Source organism: Lycorma delicatula, chromosome 3 (assembly GCF_047948215.1).
Source record: "Lycorma delicatula isolate Av1 chromosome 3, ASM4794821v1, whole genome shotgun sequence".
In the NCBI taxonomy this organism is placed as follows: domain Eukaryota; kingdom Metazoa; phylum Arthropoda; class Insecta; order Hemiptera; family Fulgoridae; genus Lycorma; species Lycorma delicatula.
The window spans coordinates 206,573,319-206,596,932 of NC_134457.1; the positions used below are offsets into that span (position 1 = coordinate 206,573,319).

At 30.2% G+C, this 23,614-nt stretch overlaps 1 protein-coding gene across 1 annotated transcript in view; it reads left to right on the plus strand.

Moving 5' to 3' along the window:
* Positions 1 to 4,376: 4,376 nt before the first annotated feature.
* Positions 4,377 to 23,614, plus strand: part of LOC142321294 (lachesin-like) — a 467,419-nt gene continuing 448,181 nt past the window's right edge. Inside the window, exon 1 of the mRNA XM_075359291.1 lies at positions 4,377 to 4,392. Coding sequence (XP_075215406.1) covers positions 4,377 to 4,392 — 16 coding nt within the window. The remainder of the gene's footprint in view (positions 4,393 to 23,614) is intronic.

Consider the following 23,614-nt stretch of genomic DNA (forward strand, 5'->3'; position numbering starts at 1 on the left):
TTAAGAAATATTAAAGTATAAAAACGTTTAAACCAGTTATTTTTATAAATTCTTTTCTTTTAAATGAACATAGCCAATGTTATTCAACAAAAAGTGACAGTTTGTTTTTATATTTGATTATATATATTCTTTCGATTGTATGTATTCTTTCTTTATATACATCAAATATATCGGATTTAAGTAAAGATTTTATCACATTATTTTGCAAGAATCAGATTTTTTTTCATAACAAAAGATTTTGTCAGAATAAACTGAATTTAGAAAATGGAGCAATGAAGACTTATTGATTTAGTGTCGTGATGCGTTTTTCTTCAGTAAAAGATATATTTAATGTTTATAGCTTAAGGCGCAGTCACAATATCGGTTCTCTACTAGTAGATACCGAATTTATCGATAGGCTACTTAATTTGTTGATAACTTTATCTCATTTTGTTCTGAAATCTAAAAAACACACAGGTTAAAGAAAATTTAAAAATAAGTTAAAGCTTAAAATTATTATTAACGATAAAATACCGAATACAGAATATATATACATAAAATATAATATTTAATATTGCATTTTAAAATTAATGTATTTGTTAAATATTAATTATTAATATTTATTAAGAAATATATTTGATTTTAAATCTAATTTGTGTTTATATTTATTACAGTATTTTTTTAATATCATTTACAGTGAATATAATTTACGATATTCAACGTCCATGAAAACGTTGAAAATTATAAAAATTATTAATAAGAATAATTTTATTTTAAAATTAACTTAAATTATTTTTAAGATAAAAATAGAGCAAGTAACAAAAAGTATTTGTTTAATGTATAATTAACATTATATTTAAACTAAACTTTTGTGAAGTTTTTAACGAGTTTAATAATTTTACTTTATATTTTTACCAATTTCAAAAAAAATATGATTCTGAATTTTTTTATACAAGTGTGTAATTTCAAAAAAGGAGATTTTGGTATCGGACGGTATATTACGTAGATTTCATAAGAAAGCTACCTATTGTAATGGGTACCATGGTTCGACTTCCGGAAAATTTCGACATATATCCTCGCGTTTCACATCCCCTAGACCCCAAAACAACCGTCAGCTCAAAAGTTTATATATACATATACATATATATATATATACAAGAAATAATATATACAATAAAATATATGTATAAGAAAGTGCAATATATACATTGCACTTTTTTGTGGAGATGATAGCTGCCGTAATTTTGCGCCAATCACTTTAAAATTGTTCCTTAAAAATAATTCATCCCAAAATTTCAGTCGAGTTCGTTAATTGACAAAACCGGACCATGGGGCTGAAAATAGGGGAGCGTTTTCTATTAAAAAATATCACTATACGTAAAATATACGTTTAAAGTTTCTACTATTCTTGGGGTAAGGGTTTAAAATTATTTAAATACAGTTTTTTTGTATCGCCTACCGTTGTCTCAGGAGGTGGAAAAAATGGAATTTAGAAGATAAAAAATATCATACCTCCTTTAATAGGCACAGTATCGTATTGGTTTAAAAAGTTTATTAGTCCTCTAAACATTACCTAAAATCTTTGTTCGAAACAATTTTTGATATGACCAACCCTTACGGCAAGGGGTGACCAAAACAGATAAGATAAAACATCGTTATAACTTTCTTATTAGGTAAATTATCGAATTTATTTAAAAATCCTACTATTCTTTCGATAAGGGCCTAAAACTTATATACGTAAATTTTTTTGATATACCAACTATTGGCCAACGGGGTGGAAAAAATGGGGTTTCGAAGGCAAAAAGTCATACCTCCCTTAATAGGCAGGGTATCGAATCGGTTTAAATTGGTCATTTGTCCTCTAAACATTACCTAAAAATTTTTTCTGAAACAATTTTTGATATGACCAAACTTTGTGGCAAGGGGTGATCAAAATATTGCCGGAATTGTAAGAAGATTGGGCTTTCCGTATGCTAAACATGTGAAACTTTTTTCACATGCAACCATTGTCGTATTGAGTAAATTTGAAGTATTTTTAACTTTAAGGTGGAAATTTTTACTTTAAGGTGAAATCTACCTCCACCTTCCGGCGTACGAAAAGGATTTTTTTTTATATTTGTTCATGCATAACTTTTTTCCTGGTAATCCGATTGAAATAAATCTGGATACAATCGACGCAGCTGCTTTTCATTGTACATGATGTTAAAAATTTTTAGACGCAAAAAATCGGTTTGAAAATTGCCAAAAAATTTTTTTCACCACCCGGCGTGTAAGTAGGGAAAGTGGTAATCCTAATATTCTATATGTATGCGTCACGTGAGATGATGCTATACGGTCTTCTGTAGGGCAGATAACGTGAGTATCTGCACAAGATATGTAACATCGTAAATAAAATCGTCAAAAATCGAGATATCTCGTCTGAAACCTTTCAGACCCAATGTAGAATACATATAATATGCAGCATCGGTAAGGGCAGTGGAAATCTTATAATTTTATATACGTGCATCACATTACATGGTCCTGATGTCCTGAGTCAAGTTTCATAACCGAACGAACTGATTTCGATTTTTTTTTTTCAATATCAAGGTATTCCTCTTTAATTGTCCTTCAGAGTAAGTTTCCTTCAGAAAAGTTGAAAGATATTTTTTTTTTTGGTCGCATAGACCATTAAAAAATTAAAATCTGTTTGTGTATAAAGTACAAGGATGTTATAGGCTAAAGGATAAGTAGCCTAAAGTTATTCTACTATTTTCATCAGAAACTTTAAAAAATTGTTTCCAAAACCTGAGGAAAAAAAAATAATTCCAGTATTCTAGATAGCTTAAGCTCACTCTCAATAATAGTTATTCTGAATATCGCTTCTCTAAATTAATTTATCTTTTACCAAGAAGTCGTTTTAGAAAAGTAACTTTTTTATCAAGAAGTCGTTTTGAGTAAACAACAATTAGAAATCTGAACAGCCGTTCTGATACTCGTTCGAGAATATACGGTGCGGCAGTTTGAAACAATAAATCTGCGATGATAATATCTTCTTATAATAAACTGGAGAAAATAACATCACATATACAGTTCTTGGTGCAGCAGTTAGGCAACCTGATAGACCTATTCACGACGTTGATCTCTAAACGTCATGGCTAGGTTCCAGAGGATTGCTAATTAGAAGATGAATGGCCTTGCTTGTCGGCGTAAGATTCTGATGCTTACAGAATCATGGGTGCTGTACTAATTCGGAGCCACTCGTTACCGATAGAAATTATTTCCATTTCCGGGGATACACGAGATATCACCCTGTTGATAGAGTCCATAGGGTACTACGATACTTGTCAAAAATGTTACAAAACATCATTAATTACTTGGATACAGGGCTGATTTTACACAAAACAACCTCAATTGAGATTCATGACAGGGTTGAACCTTTAATATTATTTGCGTCTACTGTCCTACCCGCCACGTGGTCAGGAATTAATTTTTTCCTAATTTGCTTTCTGTGCTGGATATTCGTTTTAGCAGAAGATGATTGGAATTCAAAGCATTCTCTCTGGGATTCTCGGCTCGTGACTATAAGGAAAGAACTTGCATTACCAACAAGTATGAATGCCGTCTTTGGCATTCAACAAAGTACTGGAGATGCAACCAACATACGGTCAGTCGATGAGATCCGTTGAAAATCCCCGACTTACCAGATTTCTTTGTCATCTCGGATATTTCACCGCTACAAACTGATGTTAGAAATACCGGAATAGCCTTGACTCGTCGTCTGATCATTCAGCCGTACGTTTTACCATTAGCACGATTATTATAAATAAAAGAAAAAAAAGGCTGTTTTACACAGCAATAGGACTGACTGGGGCTTGTGTCGGATCTGGATCGAGAACGAGCTGTGAAATATAGAACGAACAAAGAAAATGCGACTCATTACTTCACCGCGTGGATGAATCAGGCGATCTAAAAGTCAACACAGAAGATAGACTTGAAGACAGAGAGGTGCGATCTATCCGAAGAAGGTTTTGTCCTGTTGACTTCATTCCCTTTAAAGAAGGATGATTACTCGCTACGGAAGGCTTCAAGAGGCATCACCAACGAACGATCCTTCCCCTAAAATGTTGGATTGGTCATGGGGCTCGGAGCGAAAATGAGAAATCAGAATTATTCGCTTGGTATCTTGGCAAGGTCTTTCAGCCTTTTGATATACGGGGAGCTGATGAAGAAGAGATCGTGACTTCCTGAATAGCGTTATTCATATGACCATAATTAGCAGTGAGATTTATGCATTCATCAGCAGAGATTTTACCACTGATAAGAAGAGGACAGAATTCAAAAAAACCTCCTGAATAGGGCTTGATAACTTAAAAAAGGTTTTCATGCTTAATGCCATTCTTCGAACTACGTATTTACCAATGGGGAAAGATGAAGGTAAATCCAATCAAGTCTACAAACGTTTCTTTTTCGATGAGGAGGGATGACTACCCTGGAGTTCATTTGATTGACAATTTTATCCCGCATTCTAGCAGCGTGTTATACCTGGGTCTGCCTCTGACGACGAAGACTCACGTCATGAAGTTAGTGTAACAGCTTATTAAGTTCAGGGAAACGTACTGGTTGCTAGTCAAGGAGGTCGTAATTATGTTTATCGAACAAACAGTTATATACAATAGTACTGAAATTTATTTGGATCTACAAAATCCAACTGTTGGGTACGACAAGTATCCAGTTCAGTGATTCCGCAATAAGTTAATGGGAACTATAACAGACTCGCAGTTAATCATTTGAAAATAGCAAGAACATTCGGTGCTTAAAGAGGCTGCACGTATTGGATTCGTAAGGTTCTTCGAAAATTGAATGAATCCACTAAGTTGGGACATTATGCTTCATCAAAATATCTCATGCTTCACCATTTAGTTTTGTTTTCATCATTTTTAATTCCTTGTACGAAGTAAAGGAAATATTGTGATCGCGAAAAATTTTGGTTTTCAGTTATCAACGGAAATATCCATTTTGACCATTCCTGAGTCCAATTTGTATAGTTTCGTCGTGACATCTGTACGTACGTATGTATTTCGCATAACACAAAAACAATTAGCCGCAGGATGTTGGCATTTTGGATCTAGGACTGTTGTAACATCTAGATGTGGACCTCCCCTTTTGATTGCAATCGACTGAACGAAAAGTGTTAAAAAAATTCCAAAATCCAAATCTTTTGGATTTTAGACTTTTTCTTAAATGCAATAATAAGAATTCATTGAAAGATTTTCAATGATATATCATAAGTGGTACTTATTTTCATCGGTTTCAGAGCCAAATAAAATTTGAATTAATGAAATATTTCGCTGTTACAAGGAGAAGAAGGCACATCGATTCGATCAGACATTTCCTTTTTTTTACCTTTTTTTTTTTTATTTAAATATATTGATTTATTAATAATTATTAACCTCTGTTTGTAAAAAAAAATTTACGATAAATAATAATTCAATAATAAAAATAAAAGAAAAGAATATGAAAAAAAAATCAGAAGTTGTTGATGAAATAAAATTTTACGTGCCTGTCATTTAAACAAAATTGTATATGTAATTTAATATGAGTACAAGGAAGTATGTGGTGTCCACATCAAATTTTTTTATTTATTTTCATTTTAATTATTTATTTCTATTTTTTAATTTTTCTGATATTTCTTTGGTTGTTTTTTTTTTTGTGAGATATACTGCTTGATATTATCTTCTTATGTTACAGATTTAGATCAATTTTCTTTGGACTCCTCAGTATATTCAATTGTTTATCTTTATTATATACTTGTGTGTACTGTATATATAAGCGTACATATGTATATATATGAATACGTGTTATGCATTTATAATTTTTGAGAGGTTTCAATGTAGACTTCTCTTTGCATGTCATTGGTTTACTTACAGTGACCAAATTTACTTATGGATCGGGTTAATTAGGACCGATTCTATTTACGAGAAAAAAATAAAGGAATAGACGTTTCTTAGGATCACAATACCACATAATTCTGTAGGTTTTTTTTTTATTTTATGCCGGTTTGGTAAGGTACTGACTTAATGTCAGATTTTATGGGATAAAATAATATTATTTTTTACATTTAAGTACTATTTGAATCAATTTTATTATTGTGTATTCGGTAGTTTGTTTTAGATTTATTTTAACAGTGTACCTGATACATGTTACAATATATTGTAACGACATAGTCATGCTTGGATACCCCGCCTTTGGGATTTTAGAGGCAGGCAATGAAAAGATCTATTCGGCAGGGTGTCCTGTCGGACTAGACTTATGACCGGTGGACGGGGAGGCCCGTTTGAGTAGACAACCTCCTGGGCTGTACTTTGCTTTGTTGAGGATCCGGCCCGGATGGTAGAGTTGAAAAAATGTAACTATATTAGTACTTGAAGCGACAAATTAAACACTAATGTTAATATAAATAGTTTCAAGATTTTATAACTATTTGTTCTATTTATGAAATTTAAATAGAAAATCTTCTGGGTTTTTTGTAAAGCATTTAATCTGTCATTCAACTATGAATACAAAGTTATGTCTTCCATCAGTTTAATAACAAAAAAGAAAACGTATGAAATACATCTTGTCTGATTTGCGGTTCAGTGTTTGAATCGGTTATATGTACCCTTGTAAAACATTTCTTTAATTTTTGCTGGTTGAACTTACCTTAACACAACATTTCTCTTCAAGAGTGTTGACATAAATATAGAATTTAATTCTTTATTATGCAGTTGAATTTCAGCTCCCATCTTGTTGAATTATAGTTTATGTATTAAAAATTTCTGCAATTCAATATTCACTCTTTTTTAAATATTTTTAGTTATCTTGCATATTAGAATTTATTTTTAATTTGGTAAATATGAGTTTCTGAAATGTTGTAATTGGATTCAATACTTGGAGTAGTTCCATTTATTTTCGTTTAAATACTTTGAGAATTTCCTGTGACATAAATTAAACGTATACTTAAATTTTTTTTAAATAATTCTTAATTTTATTCAAACATTAAAAACGTATCTTTGTAGATTTAAGTAAGATAAACATAAAGTTATCATTCGATTATGAATTAGTCAATTCATAAAATGTTTTGGGTTGCCTCCACATATCTCGTGCCGCTTTAGACAACTATGCCCTTTATTTGCGTATTAGGTGATCCAATATCTTGTTACATCATTACGTTGCTTGACCAGAATATGGTAATTGAAACCTAGAACAGAATGAAGCAAGGGAGAAAATGTAATAGATCCAGTAACATAAAAATTTAACTGGTCCGCCGGACCTTGAAATGTCTAAACGCTATCTTCCACGTGGAAATATACAGTTAACATTGTACAACTCAGACACTATGTCAGGTGAAGTAATGTTTTTAACATAAGTTTCAAATTTTACAATTTTTTCAGTCAAAATGTTTTACAATTAGCTTTTGTAGACAGTCCCGTTTTTTTTTTTCTACTGTGTCTAATACTCTTTGTAGGTCTGACCCTTAGTTTTATCTACTACACAGATCTTTAATTCTGGCTGAATGGTTTTATTTACAGTCCAGCACCATATCTCTACTCAGTTCCAAGAATGGACAAGAGTATTCCTTTGGGAAACCTGACGTCCGTCTGCGAGTAAATCTTTAATTCCTTAAAATAAAAAAAAATTTTTTGTACCAAATTTAATTTTATCAACATAGATTTATTACTAATTATATCTGATAACAAAATAAATTGAAAGTTTGGTTCAACAATGAACCGCGTTCTTCAGATTTTTCTTCATATCGAGTTTGTTTTCTTATTCTTATCCTTCTTTGCAGATATTAAAATTTAATCTGGGAGTTGAATAAGAAACAACACAGACGCTGATAAAATTTAATCATGTTTACCATGATTATCTATCTTTTATTATTAAATCGCTGATAAAACAATGAATACAAAAATATATCTCGGTAATTTTATAAATTTTGTTTTCAGTTACTACAGCCTAAAGTTATTTCTTACAAATAGAGATTTATTCACTAATAAAAATATCACTATATCAAAGACACTTTAAAATCCGACGCGCTCTATATTCATGCGATGACAATGGAGTTATTTAGATAAATTTATATCTAAATCCATCATAAAAGATCGGAAAAAAATAAATAATTAGTTCAACCCTACAGTTTCTGAGTTTTCTTAGTGAATCGTTGTATGGAAAAAATAATAAACAAAGTTACACATATACTGTTTTATATACAGTGGTCCACGAAAAATGCGACAAAATTGCAGGACCTACTGGTAATAAAAAATATGTAAAAAAATGTTTAAAACAATACCTTTAAATTAAACAGACTAAAAGGTAAGAAATAATTTTAGAACGGTATCTCAGAACGGATTTGACAACAAGATTTGATGATGATATGTTAGATTATGTGAAAGTCATAGCTTCAAATTAAAAATTTGATGTTTTTGCTAATTTTTTTAAAAATGTTTGATGAATGGCCTAAAGAGTGGGGAGCTTATATCAAAGTACAAATCTTTGTTCCCCACTCTTTAGCCCATTCATTACACATTTGAAAAAATTGGCAAAAACATCAAATTTTTAATTTGAAGCTATGACTTTCACATAATCTTACATATCACCATCAAAGCTTGTTGTCAAATCCGTTCTGCGATACCGTCCTAAAATTATTTCTTACCTTTTAGTGCGTTTAATTTAAAAGTGGTGTTTTAATATTTTTTTTTTTTACATATTTTTTTTATTTTCTACTATTTAATGCATTTAATATAATATTGGTTTTTAAAAAAGTTTTAATCTTCATAAGTTTATACTTTATGGTTGCGGTAACGCACAGGTTTGAGCGATCTTTCGAAGTTTTCATGTCTCCAATTTCCAATACCGCCGATGAGAGTATATAAGCAGCTATAAAAGTTCATATATCTTAAAATACTATTGTATACATTTCAAAAATCACAATCAACACAATTCTCTCAACACTAGTCTCACATATTAAAATCTCTTATGCATTCATACTCTGAATAGGTCCGTAATGTCTCAATACACCAAAGGAAATTTCGGATTTCCAAACTCTAGCCATAATTTAACAAAAGTTGCGGGAAATTTTTTTTTCACCGTGTGTGCGGTCACCTGTTTAAGTTCTGTCGGTAGCAAAGTTCCTTTTTGATTTTTTTTTGTACTTCTTTGAACCTTTTTGATGTTTTATTTTTTTTGAAATTTTAAGGTGATTTTGATCTTAGTTTGTAATCTACATGGGAAAAATGTGCAATTCTCACTTATGATCGAAGAGGAGTAATGACTTTTATTTTCTAGCTCATAAGTATCCTGAATCATCAGACATAAATATTTTATGTAATGGTTATATGAAATCTGAATTTTTGCCTCAACCGTAGAAAAAATACTTCGTTCAATTTACTCAACTGTTACGATATCACAAACATGGATAATTCTTTTACTAAGAAGATATATAATTAAACGAGTTTGCATAAATTCAAGGGGCATTTTTTTCACTTTATTAAGAGGCATATTTTTTACTAATTAACGGATCTTAGCGACTTAAAAGTGTTGCTAAAATGTGTTGTTATCAGAAAAAAGCTGTATGCAAAATTTCAGAGCGAATGGATAAGCGGAAGTGCTTCAAAATTCGACTGCAAGGTTCCTTACCATGAATATCACATACGTAGTCCAACAGCGAATAAATATGAGTGTTAATAATAATAAAAAATTAAAAAAAAGTTCATAAGTGAACTTTTAATATTGAAAATATTGTTTAGTTTAATACCTACTTGAAATCTGCTTCATTATATGTTTTGTTTTTAATAAACTTCAAATGCATACGTTTGAATTTAGTTTACGTAAACTTTATTCATACCATTTTATTCAAATTTAATTCTCTCCTTGCTTAAAATGTTTACGTGTTTATTACAATTTAAAAAAAATTATTTCATGCCATTAAGACTGTGTTTTTCGACCCAAATTTTTGGTCTTTTATCCCAGATTTCTCAAAAACTACTGAAAATATAATTCTAGGACACACGGTTTTTTTTAATTTCTCAAGTCAGATTTCAAATACCCCTAAATTTACTACTTAATTTGGGTCCCAAGAATTACAGTCTGACTTAATTATACTAAAGCTGCAGAAATCTGGATGAAATCTTACAGCAGCTGACATTCGGTAACGAAGCGTTTTCAAACCTGTGTTTAAATGAATATTTTTCTTTATTTTCACCAGTAGAACATGTCCTGAAAATTCGAAATTCTTTGTGAATCTCGTGATGTATAAAGAAAAATAATTATATATAGGCTTTAGTGGACGGCTTAAAATTGAATAAAAGTAACTTTCTGAAGTACAATTATTAGATTTTACATAGCTAATATTATTTCTTTATAACCTTTATTTAATCATACCACTGGATATACTATTACATAAGTAAATAATAGATTTAATCATTTTCATGGATAACATAAATAATAAATGCAATAAAAAATTCTAGAAACTAAAATATAGCGTGCAATTAAAACGTTTGTTTTTATAACGGTGGTGTTGAAAATAAAAAAGAATTCTCTTGCAAGAAGTGCAATAAAGTGTTTATAGGCGAGAATAATTATGGTGAATAACAGGACTTGAAACGCTAATTAGTTTTCGCTATAAAAGCGGATTAAATAATGAAGTTTTGTTTTAAAATTAAAATATTCCAGGCGCCCCACATTAAAATATACATTTGTAGAAATACAGGGACCATGTTAAAATTATATTTTAAGGGGGGATATAGAAGGACAAACAGTTCCTTTGCACGTTCGAGTCACGTGCCATCACCCTCCTCGACTTATACCGCTACTCACCCGCCCCTTTCCCGCACGTGTGCACCTCCACTGTGCGAGATCCACTTTTCATCCTATTAAAAAGTTTTGTCACCTTCTGGTACAGCCGTTTCAAAGAACTGCTTTTCACTTCTTCACCCCTACCACAATATCTGTCATGACCATGAATAGAGGAACTTTTTAGAATCTTCTTTGTTTAAATCGAACTAATTTTTCTTATTTTTAGAGCATTGTCAAAAACCACGGTTTTAAATTTAATGGAGACTAAGGATTTTCTATTTTTGTAAAATATATTTGTGTAATGTAACATAAAATATATAATCAGTTGAAAATATTTCTTCGTCTCAAATAATATATGAAACATAATTTAAAAGTTTTTGTAACTAAAAGAAAAATTTCTAACATAAAGTAAAATATTTCTTGAAAAAGAAGTTTTCATTTACGTATATTTAAGTCATTACTTATTTAATATAATTTAAATTAATAGAATAAACTTATTTTTAAAAAGTAATGAAACTAACTTGACAAAAACGCTCTTTTATGCAAAAAATAAACAGCACTTTCAGAGTTTACATCAAATTAAAAATAAATGCTATACCAACAATATACTAACTCTTAGTTTGATATTGGCTTTAAAATATCAAAGTTAAGAAAATGATTAAAAATTTACTTTTTCACCGGTTTCAAAAAGAGAGGTTATCAATACGACTCGTATGTATATTTTTTTGTAATTTAAATTTTTTATTGTACGATTTTCAAGTTTTATTTTTCATTACATGAACTATTTGAGGAATTAATTTTAAATTAGTTTTTTTTTTTACTTTGTAAAGAAAGTTGGTAAGGTCATTAAAATACATTCTATTTTCTTTAACGGCAAATTATATTATTTTTGAATGTAGCTTAATGATACATAATTTGATATCATTCTTATATTTAAAGCATTTTCGGGAAAAATTCATCAAAATTAGCTAAAAAGCTTAAGAGTAAAAAAATAATAAAATATATTTCCCTCTTTCCAGCGGATATTCCTTAATTAAAGGTCGGTATGGTCTGTCAAATATTTTCATTCCTTTTCTTTATTTACACACAGGTTTCTCGACTTAGAATTTATTTCATTTCAATTTTTTCAATATTTTTATCCATACTTAATAAAAAATAAATTTGAAAAATAAAACATTGAAATAATATTTTTCTAAAATTTGCTTGCCGTTTTAAAATAAGGGTTAATAAGCTGTTTTAAATTAGGAAAAGTCTCTAAAAGAAAAATTTAAAACAAGGACATTTGTAATTTTCACATCATTTTTTTTTTTTAATTTCATTATAAACAGTTGCATCAACAATTATAGTCATTAGCAACTACAGTATCATTGCATGATCATAAATAACAAAAATAAATAATAAAGAAACAGAAACAATAAAGAATAAACGAAAATAAGTAACAAAAACACAAGTAAAATACATAAATCAGGCAAAAACCACTAAAATTTATTCTTCATTCCACTATAGGAGAAGAACCGTTACAGACGTTTTATACTTTCTTTTCTGTTTATTACAGATTTCATATCTGAACCTAGGTCTAAGTTTTGTCAGATGGTTCTAAAGAGCTGATGGTGCACGGCCCATCTTGCATGACACAAAGATCTGCAAAGAGGCCAAATAGATGAGCGTGGGTAAGCGTGGTGTTCCTAGTCATTAGCCGAGTTAAGATGACTTGGTCTCTTCTGTTGCTTGAGCAAAGAGGTTTTCGAGCACATTCTCCCGAATGTTATGTAATGCCGTGGGAGGACTCAGCAGCCAGAACGTATTCACTGAGCTCGCAATTTTACACGGACAGATCTCATGAAGTCCTTCTCACATATCACTTGTATTCGGAAGCCATTTATTGCCCCTCTCTTGGCAGCCTCAACGCCCGTCCTTTCCTGAGGATGCCACATTGGCCAGGGATCCATACCAATACCACAGTCTTATTTATCTTACAGTCTTATATCTTGAATAGTCTGGACGATGGATCCAGAACGTCTGTAGATCAAGACCTCAAGCACACTCCTAGAATCAGTAATTACTGGGAAGGTGTCCTCACTACGTGTATCGATAACTTTCAAGGCGGAATAAATTGCATCGGTCTCGCAAAAAAACACAGAGGAACAGACTAAGCTTATATAATTTTATTAATTATATAATTTTTATTAAGCCTATATAATATTTCGGTGTCAAGGGGAACAGCTGAACAGCCACATCTGTCGGCCGAGACAGAGCTGTCTGTATAGATGGGAGTGTACCCATTGTACTTCTTAGCTATTTTATTAAATTGGTCTCTAGCAGACTGGAAACGTGGGTTCTGTAGCGTGTACCTCTGCAGCGTTCCAGGAAGATTCTGTAGTCTACTTAATTCAGAACATAAGGTTTATCTTTTGCTTGCAAGATCTCTACTAGAGGTTCTAGGCCCGCTTTAAGCCTGTCATTATCCTTTCTTGGCTTCTTGGATATTATTTTGCTGACAGGTCTCTGGCTAGAACGATTGTTCGGCGCTCCTACTGCATTCCCAATGTCTCCCCAATGATCGTCTATGCTAGAGGTGGTAGACTGCTCAGGACATATTCAAAACTCAGGACATATTCGTCCTGAGTTTTCGGTTTGTTGAGGAACAACACGCAGTGAGGTTGTAGCCGACCCAAGGCGGATGTCAGAATACTTAAATTTCTCCTCTAACACCTCATTCGGGATAACTGGGCACACATTAGAAAGAACTAGTCTCTTGAATTTAGTCAACAAAGGGTGAATCTTCAGGAGGTGGTTTCCAACATTAACACACCCGGTTTATAGAGATCTTAGATCCATACAAGATATTTTTAGGAATAGCCAGTTTACCGATGGGCATGATATATGCACTAATCGGAATATCTCCTATGGCATCTAGTACAATGGTTTGAGTTTTACTAGCATAATTTAGTTTCTGGGATACAGTGGTGTAACTTCCTGGTCTCTTCGTGTGCCCAGTAAGACGGGTGTCATTCCCTGAACGGTCAGGTTCATTCAGTCGTTCACCATGATCTCTCCAGATTGTCTATAGTTCGTTTTTGTCAGGCATCTTCCCATATACATTTTTATAAATCGTATCTTGTCCCGTCAGATTCATAACTACTCCCTTGTACTCAGAGGAAACAGCAGAGTCGAGATATTTCTTTACAACTATCAGTTGGGCCGAGCGTTGAGATGTGGGGTTATCTAGTCGTGTTATCACAGTTTCACAATTTTAATTCCCCAGCGGGCTATTTCAAGTATTATCTAATAAACAGCTTCAAGGCAGATTTAAACACAAATAAAATCCTTACTGAAGTCATAAATCAAAAAAATATATGGGTTAAGGTTGCTTAAATAATACAACTAACATGTCGCATAGACAACTCCACATCATTTTAGTTTTATGTACTTTTTAAAAGTTATTTGTTAATTTTTTTTTAATTTTTTAATATGTATACACAACTTCATCTGCCCAAAATGAATAAAATGTTTTTGCAGTTAACAGAAAGAGTAGAAACCTGATTTTTAAGATAAATGAAAAAGGCATTCAAAGAAATGAGATTGCTGCCGAACGTGAAGTAGGTACCAATGAAATATGAGGATATACATTTTTTTACCTTTGGTATTCTTGATAATTATCTTGAATTTCATCTGAAATCTTTTAGTAATTAGAATGATATCTCATTTTCCTGTAATTTTTCAACAATGAACAACGATGATGAAGAGGTTAATGAAAAAAAAATCATCAAATTGTCTGTGTTGACTAAGTAATTGTTTATTGGCAAAATCTTCTTCCTAATTTATTTTTAAAAACTTTCAAGATATCCCAAGGAACTTGCTGTACAAAACAATAAATCATACATAAAAAGTACATGTCTTGAATTTAGATTGATTAAAAAAATAACATTTGTATACTTTGATTTAATATCAAATAATTACTTTTTTTTTAAATAACGCTTAGTATAATAAAATTTATTTTATTTAATGAACAGATGTGTAGTATAATTTATTAATTCAATAATTGCGAATGAATTTTGGAACTCGTGAATATTTGGCAATTTGTGAACACTAAACGTTCTCTTGAATACAATACTGGAGAACATTTCATGCTCAGCGTAATTACCCGCAAACCACAACTTGAACAAGGAACCAGTTAGATTATTTCCTCACACACCTGAATTTGAACATGGTGAATTTAAATTATGGCTTGATCAATAACACCCATTGTATTATACAACTTACAAATTTAGGTAAATTGATAAAGTTTCTCTTATTTAATTTTCTATAATTTACCTGAAGGAAATTTTTAATTGTAAAAATTATTCTCTTTTATTTTTAGTTAATTTGTTTTACTTTTAACGATGACTTTTTCAAACTTTTCTTAGTTTACTTATAAATTTTATTGTTATATACAATATAAATGGATTAACAAAAAAATGTAAATACTTGATTTTATTTTAAATAATTTTACACAATTTTAATCATGCTTATTAAAATCCCTACCTCTGAACATACTTAAAGACTAGTATGTATAAATGGTTTTCGTTTGTATAATAAAAAAATACATTTTAACAATGTAATATATTAATTTATTAAAATTATTTTTTAAATATATTTTTCATGTATTTTTTTTTTGGTGATTCTCCACTGAGTATATTCACATGAATCAGTGCATCTTCGGATTGTTCTGTAATGAAGGTTGAAATTATTTCCGATTTTATTCTCTTCATTTAGAGATACAATGATAAAAATTCGTGATTTTAGTTAGAAACAAACAAGATTAACAAAATTTACAAAATTTTTGTTTTTAAAAATGATCGTGTATATCAGCCTCCTACTACAGTAATATCATTTAAAATTCTTCCTTCCCTATTATCGTCTTAATTACAAACCACCTGTGATTATTTTAAAACAAATTTTTTATTTATTACAATTAATTAAATTCAAAATTATATTTTAAAAATATGTTTAAAAATTAATTAATTTCAGTTAATTAAATAAAATTAATTATTCTGTTTCTGTTATAATATAACGATAGATAGTCTTGTTGACTTAGAAAGGTAAGTTTTAATTTTATTATTCAGAATTCATAATTTTAATTTTAACAATAATGTTTAAATACGGGATCAAAATAATACTTTTGTTTTTTATCAGCTAATTGTAACAGTTCCAGAATAATTGCTGTTATTACAACTAAAATAATAGAGATCTATCTTTACAATTAAAAAATTTAATTATATTTTCTACCTTCCTCACTTTTGTTTTTAATGCTTATTTTTACATCATAAAGTGTCAAAATGTCATAAATTTCAAAACTATCTTATTTTTCATATCCTTAAAACGATATTTCTTCCACGAACTTCAGAAAATTAATTTATTACAATAAAAAAATCTGAAGAATCACAGGTCGTTGAAAAAGCATTCAAAGGATACATATAAATGAAGAAGCTGTAAGAGAAAAAATGTTTAATTATAATTAAAAAATTACTTGTTTATACTGAAGATGTGGGAAAAACATTCTGTAGAAAAGGGTGAGGTCATCAACATTGGAGGAAGAAAGATAGAATTTATGAAGTTCGTAGAAAGGATGGTGACTTTGGGGAGGGAAACAAAGAACATATAGCATGAATAATTTTAAAATTACGAAATACAATTTTAGAAGTGAATATTATAAAAATAAAAGTAGAGAATAAACGTTGAACAAGTAATAAATATATATTTTTTTTTTTTTAATAATAAAACAAAATAACTAGTAAAACAGTACAGGCGCACTTAGAAAGAATATTAACAGGTTACAATACTTAAAAGGAAATAGAAATAGAAATCGGTATGGAAGCATTCACTAGAAGAAGCAATTGTTATGTTTAAAATAGAAGGCAGCGTCATGAAAAAAAAAATTGTTTTTGAAAGGGTTTATATTACGAATCACTTAATGGAAATAATTGAGTTTTTACACCATATATATAACGTTTTTTTTCCCGCTTTATTTTTGTTAGATTCAATGTTTTTAAACAAAACATGTAAGAAATATTGAAAATAATGCATAAAAATATTATTTTGTTTCAGTAAAAAATTTTTATAAAAGTTAAAAGGTAATAGAAAAAAAAATGTTTAATTCTCTTTGAAAACAGCTTTATTTGTTGTTTTAATGTAGACGTTTATATTTCCGATAATTACTTTTACTATGGAGATATTAAAAAAACTGATAAAAAAATTATTATATTTTCCTGATATTGTTTATTTATTCTTATATAGATGACAAATAATGATACATGAAAAAAGTTTAAAAAATTCAAAAAACTATGTTTTTACTTTTTCTCTCCACAACAAAAAAAAATATTTTTTGGTTCGTTTACGTTTACTTATAAAATGGAAGAAACTATAAAAATTCCACTGAAAAATGTACAACCAATAAAAACTTACCCAAGCTTCCTTTTTTGGGAGTGGGAGTGAATTATAATGAAATTTTATTATAACATTATTAAAAATTTTAAGAAACCGAAAAAGTTTTAAAAATTCAAAATATCGATATTTTTAACTTTTTTCAGCTCTCCTTTCCCAGTATTGCCCGAAAATAATTTTTTGGATTGTTTGCACTACAGTTATGACTAGAAAGACATAAAATAATTCGGCTAATGATTTTGCAATAAATAAAAATATAGTTTTTTCAGTTTTTATAGAAGGGGGTGAATTTGGAAGAAAATGTTTTTTTTTTTTTAATTGTAAGGTAAACATGTACTCATGTACAGCTAAATATAAATTGTGGTTATATTTGCAAAATTTAGAGAAAATTGATCCCAAAGAAACTATCTATCCACGTCCTGGAAATATTGATCCCCATACTTTTACCTACAAGTTGTCCCGTATACATAAGTATAATTATCTATGTGACAAGTCTCTAATTTCATCAAAATCGGTTTATTCAGGAAGTTATTTAAGCTTCAAACATGCCAACACATGCACATATACATATATACATATATATATATATATATATATATATATATATATATATATATATATATATATACGAACATTACCTCCCACTTTTTTGTTCTCTGGGGTTCCTGGGTCATGTAATGTAGAGAATAAGAAATAACCCTTACTATATTTTTTAATTGATTACCGTTCTTTAGCAGCATCGATCTGAAGCTGTAAACCCAGGAAAGTAGAAATAAAAAAAACCGCTGTTTCGTCTTCTAATAATAAGTAGGATTTTTTTTCTTTAGGTGTTTAACAACACTATTATGATCAGTAATATTTTCATAATTTCAGTTAAATGTGTGGTGGTAAAAGTGTGGAAAAAGGTAAATTTTTTTTTCAACTACCCGAATATCTTTTTTTTGACTTCAGTAATTTGACTGGTTTGAAGGAGCTCTCCAAGACACCTTATCTAGTGCTAGTCATTTCATTTCAGTATATCCCGTACATCCTACAACCCTAACAATTTGTTTTACATATTCCAAACGTCGACTTTCTTATTCCAAACGTTCTTTTCTTTTTCCAGTTTAGCCTCCGGTAATTACCTTTCAGATAATACTTCAGAAGATGAATGAGGATGATATGTATTAATGTTAATGAAGTACAGTCTGGTACAGTCTCAGTTCGACCATTCCTGAGATGTGTAGTTATTTGAAATCCAACCTCCAAAGAACACCGGTATCCACGATCTAGTATTCAAATCGTTGTAAAAATAACTGACTTTACTAGAATCCAAACGTTGCCTGCCTGCAAAATTGTTTCCTTCTACCTGTCCGTCCAATATTAAAGCAACTATTCCAGGATGCCTTAATATATGGCTTATAAGTCTGCCTCCTTTTTTAACTATATTTTTCCAAATGCTTCTTTCTTCATCTATATGCCGCAATACCTCTTCATTTGTCACTTTATCCACCCATCTGATTTTTAACATTCTCCTGTAGCACCATATTTCAAAAGCTTCTAATCTTTTCTTCTCAGGTACTCCGATCGTCCAAATTTCACTTTCATATAAAGCTTGAAAATATATAAAACATATATTTTCAAAAATCTTTTTCTGACGTTTAAATTAATTTTTGACGTAAACAAATTATATTTTTGACTAAAGGCTCGTTTCGCCTGTGCTATTCGTCATTTTATATCGCTCCTGCTTCGTCCATTCTAAGTAATTCTACTTCCCAAATAACAAAATTCTGCCTCCATAATCTTTTCTGTTCCTATTTTACATTCAGTGGTCCATCTTCGTTATTTCTACTGCATTTCATTACTTTCGTTTTGTTCTTGTTTATTTTCATGTGGTAGTTTTTGCGTAGGTCTTCATCCAGCCGTTCATTGTTTCTTCTAAATCTTTTTTACTCTCAGCTAGAATTACTATATCATCAGCAAATCGTATATTTATCTTTTCACATTGTACTGTTACTCCGAATCTAAATTGTTCCTTAACATCATTAACTGCTAGTTCTATGTAAAGATTAAAAAGTAATGGGGATGGGGAACATCCTTGTCGGATTCCCTTTTTTATTACGGCTTCTTTCTTATGTTCTTCAATTATTACTGTTGCTGTTTAGTTCCTGTACATGTTAGCAATTGTTTTTCTATCTCTGTATTTGAACCGTAATTTTTTTAAAACGCTGTACATTTTATTCCAGTCTACGTTATCGAATGCCTTTTCTAGGTCTATAAATGCCAAGTATGTTGATTTGTTTCTTTAATCTTCCTTCTACTATTAATATGAGCGCTAAAATTGCTTCCCTTGTCCCTATACTTTTCCTGAAACCAAATTGGTCTTCTCCTAACATTTCTTCCACTCTCCTCTCAATTCTTCTGTCCAGAGTTCTAGTTAAGATTTTTGATGCATGACTAGTTAAGCTAATTGCCCAAACATCTATAAGAAAATAATACAGTTGCTTTATATTATTCAGCACGAAAATTGCTATAAAGTCAGTACTGAGTTTTACGCTAGCATAATGGACTTTACATTTTTGTAATAACATGGCAGTAGTGAAAAAATTATGTTTCTCCTTCGTTAAATTCGGTATAGTATAATTTGCATGATATGACATTCATAGAAATCCAAAATGCTGAATTGAATAATTGTTTACTGCTTGGCAAAAATAGACACCATTATTTTTAAACGAGATTTAGTGAAGTAAAAATTTATATTTCATTAATGGAGTACAGTAAGCTGATTAAGTAAATATATCATATGAATCAGCTGTAAGCTATTACTACATGAATTACAAATTATTGCAAAATTATACTTTTGTTTGCTTCTATTCACATTTTCTTGTGAAAATCCCATAAAATTTTCCGATATATTTTTAAATAAACAAAATTTTTTATTATACTTCTGTTTAACTAATGAAAATAGTTTAATAGTTTAATTAGGTTTTGTAATCATTTCACTGATAATTTGTTATGTAATACAATGAAGAGCGTCCCATGTTTTTATTATTCGCGATATAAAATGTAAAGGAATTTTATTAATAAATTCATTCAGTGCACATTATTGCAGTTAAATATAGTTTAGAAATTTAATAAATAAATTTTTACATAAAAGTACATTTACTATCGTGAATAAACAGAAAACAAATTTATAGCTCATCATTACCAATATAAAATGTTATTTGAATTTAGTCAGAGAGTTTATTATAATTATATGTTTGATTTAATATGAAAGTCTAATTATTTTTCTTTTTAATGCATCTTTAAATATATTTGTATTGGAAAATACATTATATTTAAATACAAATATAACGTATTTGCATTATACATTATAATTTGTATTTGTACAAATTTGTATTCCGATGAATTTGTACTTTAATTCAATAATTTCGTAAAAATGAGATTTACGTACTTTTTTGTAATTTTTTCATTAGTTAAATGAAAGCGTATTTAAAAATTTGTCTTTATTTTATACTTTTAATCTCATTAGACTAAAAACATTTACTGTTATAATTAGCTATCAATATTTAATCCACCTTCACATTATAGGCTATTAATTTTCTTGTGTAGCAGAAAGCACAATTGACTGGCACTCTGCGTACGCATGCCCGTTTGTTTGAATTTACATTATTTGCAAACAAATTTTCCATGAAAATAAATTTTTTTATAGAGTTTTTTGCTATCACAATGCACTGTCATCGATAACAAGCATGTGTGCAAAATTGTAGCCTTCTATTTCATCTGGAAGTACGTTAAATATTGCTGGCAAATTCTGATCATTCCGCCGTGCGACACAGTCCACACAGCAAGTTAAATAACGCGTCTTCCCAAATCAGCTGATTTGGAAGTCGAGAGTTACAGCGTTCAAGTCCTAGTAAAGCCAGATATTTTTACGTGGATTTGAATACTAGATCGTGGATACCGGTGTTCTTTGGTGGTTGGGTTTCAATTAATCACACATCTCAGGAATGGTCGAACTGAGAATGTACAAGACTACACTTCATTTACACTCATACATATCATCCTCTGAAGAATTATCTAAACGGTAGTTGCCGGAGGCTAATCAGGAAAAAGAAAGAAAGCAAGTTAAATAAAAGTGTATAAAAAGGAAGAATCTTTTTAAGAGAGATTTCTACCTTAAGAATTACTGTCTGAAAGATTAATAGTTTATAAAAATATTGTAGGAAATTTTACAATGTAAATAAATAAATTTTTATTAGTAACTACAAAGAAAAAAAAGAAAATGTTCGATTCAACTCATTTTAATTTTTATTAATGTATTTTTAATTCTTTATCAAATGGACCGATTTCAATAATTTTTTTTTTGTAGTCTTACGTTTGTTTGCCCTATCGTAAATTTTCACCAGATAACAAAACAGAGAAACTTTTAAACGAAAATTGCATTTTCTACAAGATGCTGTTTTGTTATTTTTCACTTTTTTCGTCACATTTCATTACATTAGATTATTACTGCGTAAGTACGTATACTTTTATGACATTCTAAGTATTTTCAGATTATCATACAAGAAATTTATTCATAAAACTTAACTCTTTATTTCTTAGATCCTAAAATAACACATATTTTCGTATTTCAAAGACCGTAAATTCATGGTTGGTAGCAGTCTCCTTACATAGTTTCTGTAGATTCCTTTACTTTTTTTTTAATGAAGACAAAGGTTTCTCGCTTTTTCGTTTCTTGCGAACGGCTTTTTATGTACATCAACGGTTTTATTGCAAGGCTATTCATATTTTAAAATTAAAATATATAGAAAAATTGTATATTTAAGAAATATAATTATAAAATTCAGTACATCAGTCCTTTTTATAGAAGCCGACTTTTTAAACTTTGGCACAATGTAGATTAATAAGTAAATTACAGTGTTTCGTTGATTATAAAAGTTAACAACTTTAAAAAATTTACTCTTTACTTTTGGAGTTCTTTTAATTTTATTTACGTAATATTTTTTAATACCTCTTTTACAACTTGATTAATATTCATAAAAATAAATTATGAAATTTTTTAGTCATGAGCATATTAATTATTATTATTATTAATTTATATTAATTTACTTTATATTAGAATAAAAATGTGATTAATTTACTAAGTCATAGGATCATTAACGATTTGAAACATTTAAGATTTAATTTATAAGTATTAAAAATACATATTTTTGAGTAATAAAAATCAAAAGAGTAAAAGTATATATTTTTTTAGTAATCGGAAGTGTGCCTGTTCGTTTGAAAAGTAGCGCTGATATAGGTAAAGCGACGCATTACTTGATCGCAATCTTGCAGGAGGCAGCTCAGCTGTTGACAACAGAAAATAGACATGGAGGACATGGAGGCACGACATACCCGAGTGGTTATGGAACTTATTTCTACCAAGAAGAAACTTAGAAAGAGGTGGCAATATTATAGAAGGCCTGAGCATAGAACATTTTTGAACAGTGCTGCTCGTATATTAAAACGGCTGCTAAGATTGATTAAAAACGAGACATTTAGAAACTTTCTTGAGAATCTCTTCCCTTTGCAAAAGGATAATATTATTCATTATGGAAGACCACGAAGGACTTCAGTAGACCACCACCATCATCGTTCCCAGTTTTGTAAAGGGTGGATGGGTCGTGAGCTCGAAGCGACAGTGAGAAAGCTTATGTATTCGGAAGGCATCTTAGAAAGCCTTTTGACATACGAGGGGCAAGTGAGATAAAAATAATTGAATTCCTGAGTAGCCCAGTTCCTTTAAACTTTTTCGTTAGCGAGGTTCCGCGAGTAATCGAAGAAGGGATTCAAAGAAAGCTTTGGGTACGTCTTGATAACGAATACAATGGTTTTTACGCTTCCATTCAACGCCATCCAGTATATAACTTTTCTTTAATGGCTTTTTTCGAACTAGGAGCTTCCTGACTGAATGAGTGGTGTTACAGGTGGTAATGGTTTCAAAACTGGGTAAGCCGGACCGGACCCATGACTTAGCTTCTTCATACAGGCGATAAACCTACATCTATTCTATCGAAGGTATGAAAGATTACTTCTTCTAAGGCTTAGGCCGATTTTGGAGGAAGGGCGAGTAATTTCATTACTTGGCTGTTTTTTTGTGGGGTGTCAAACAGGCCTTTAATAAGGTCTGACTTCCTGGAATACTCTATAAATTGAAAAAGATCCTTCATTACTATTATTACTTGTTCCTACACAACTACCTGGAAGGAGGTTTTTCTCAAGTGAGGTACAATCAAAGCTTGTCTGGATTCTTTGATACTGGGCTCCTTAGGGATCAGTTCTGGGATCGGTTCTATACTTCATCTTTACAGCGGACCTCCAGATTCTATAGAACATCACAGTTGCATCGTTTGCAGATGATACGGCGATCCTGGCTGTG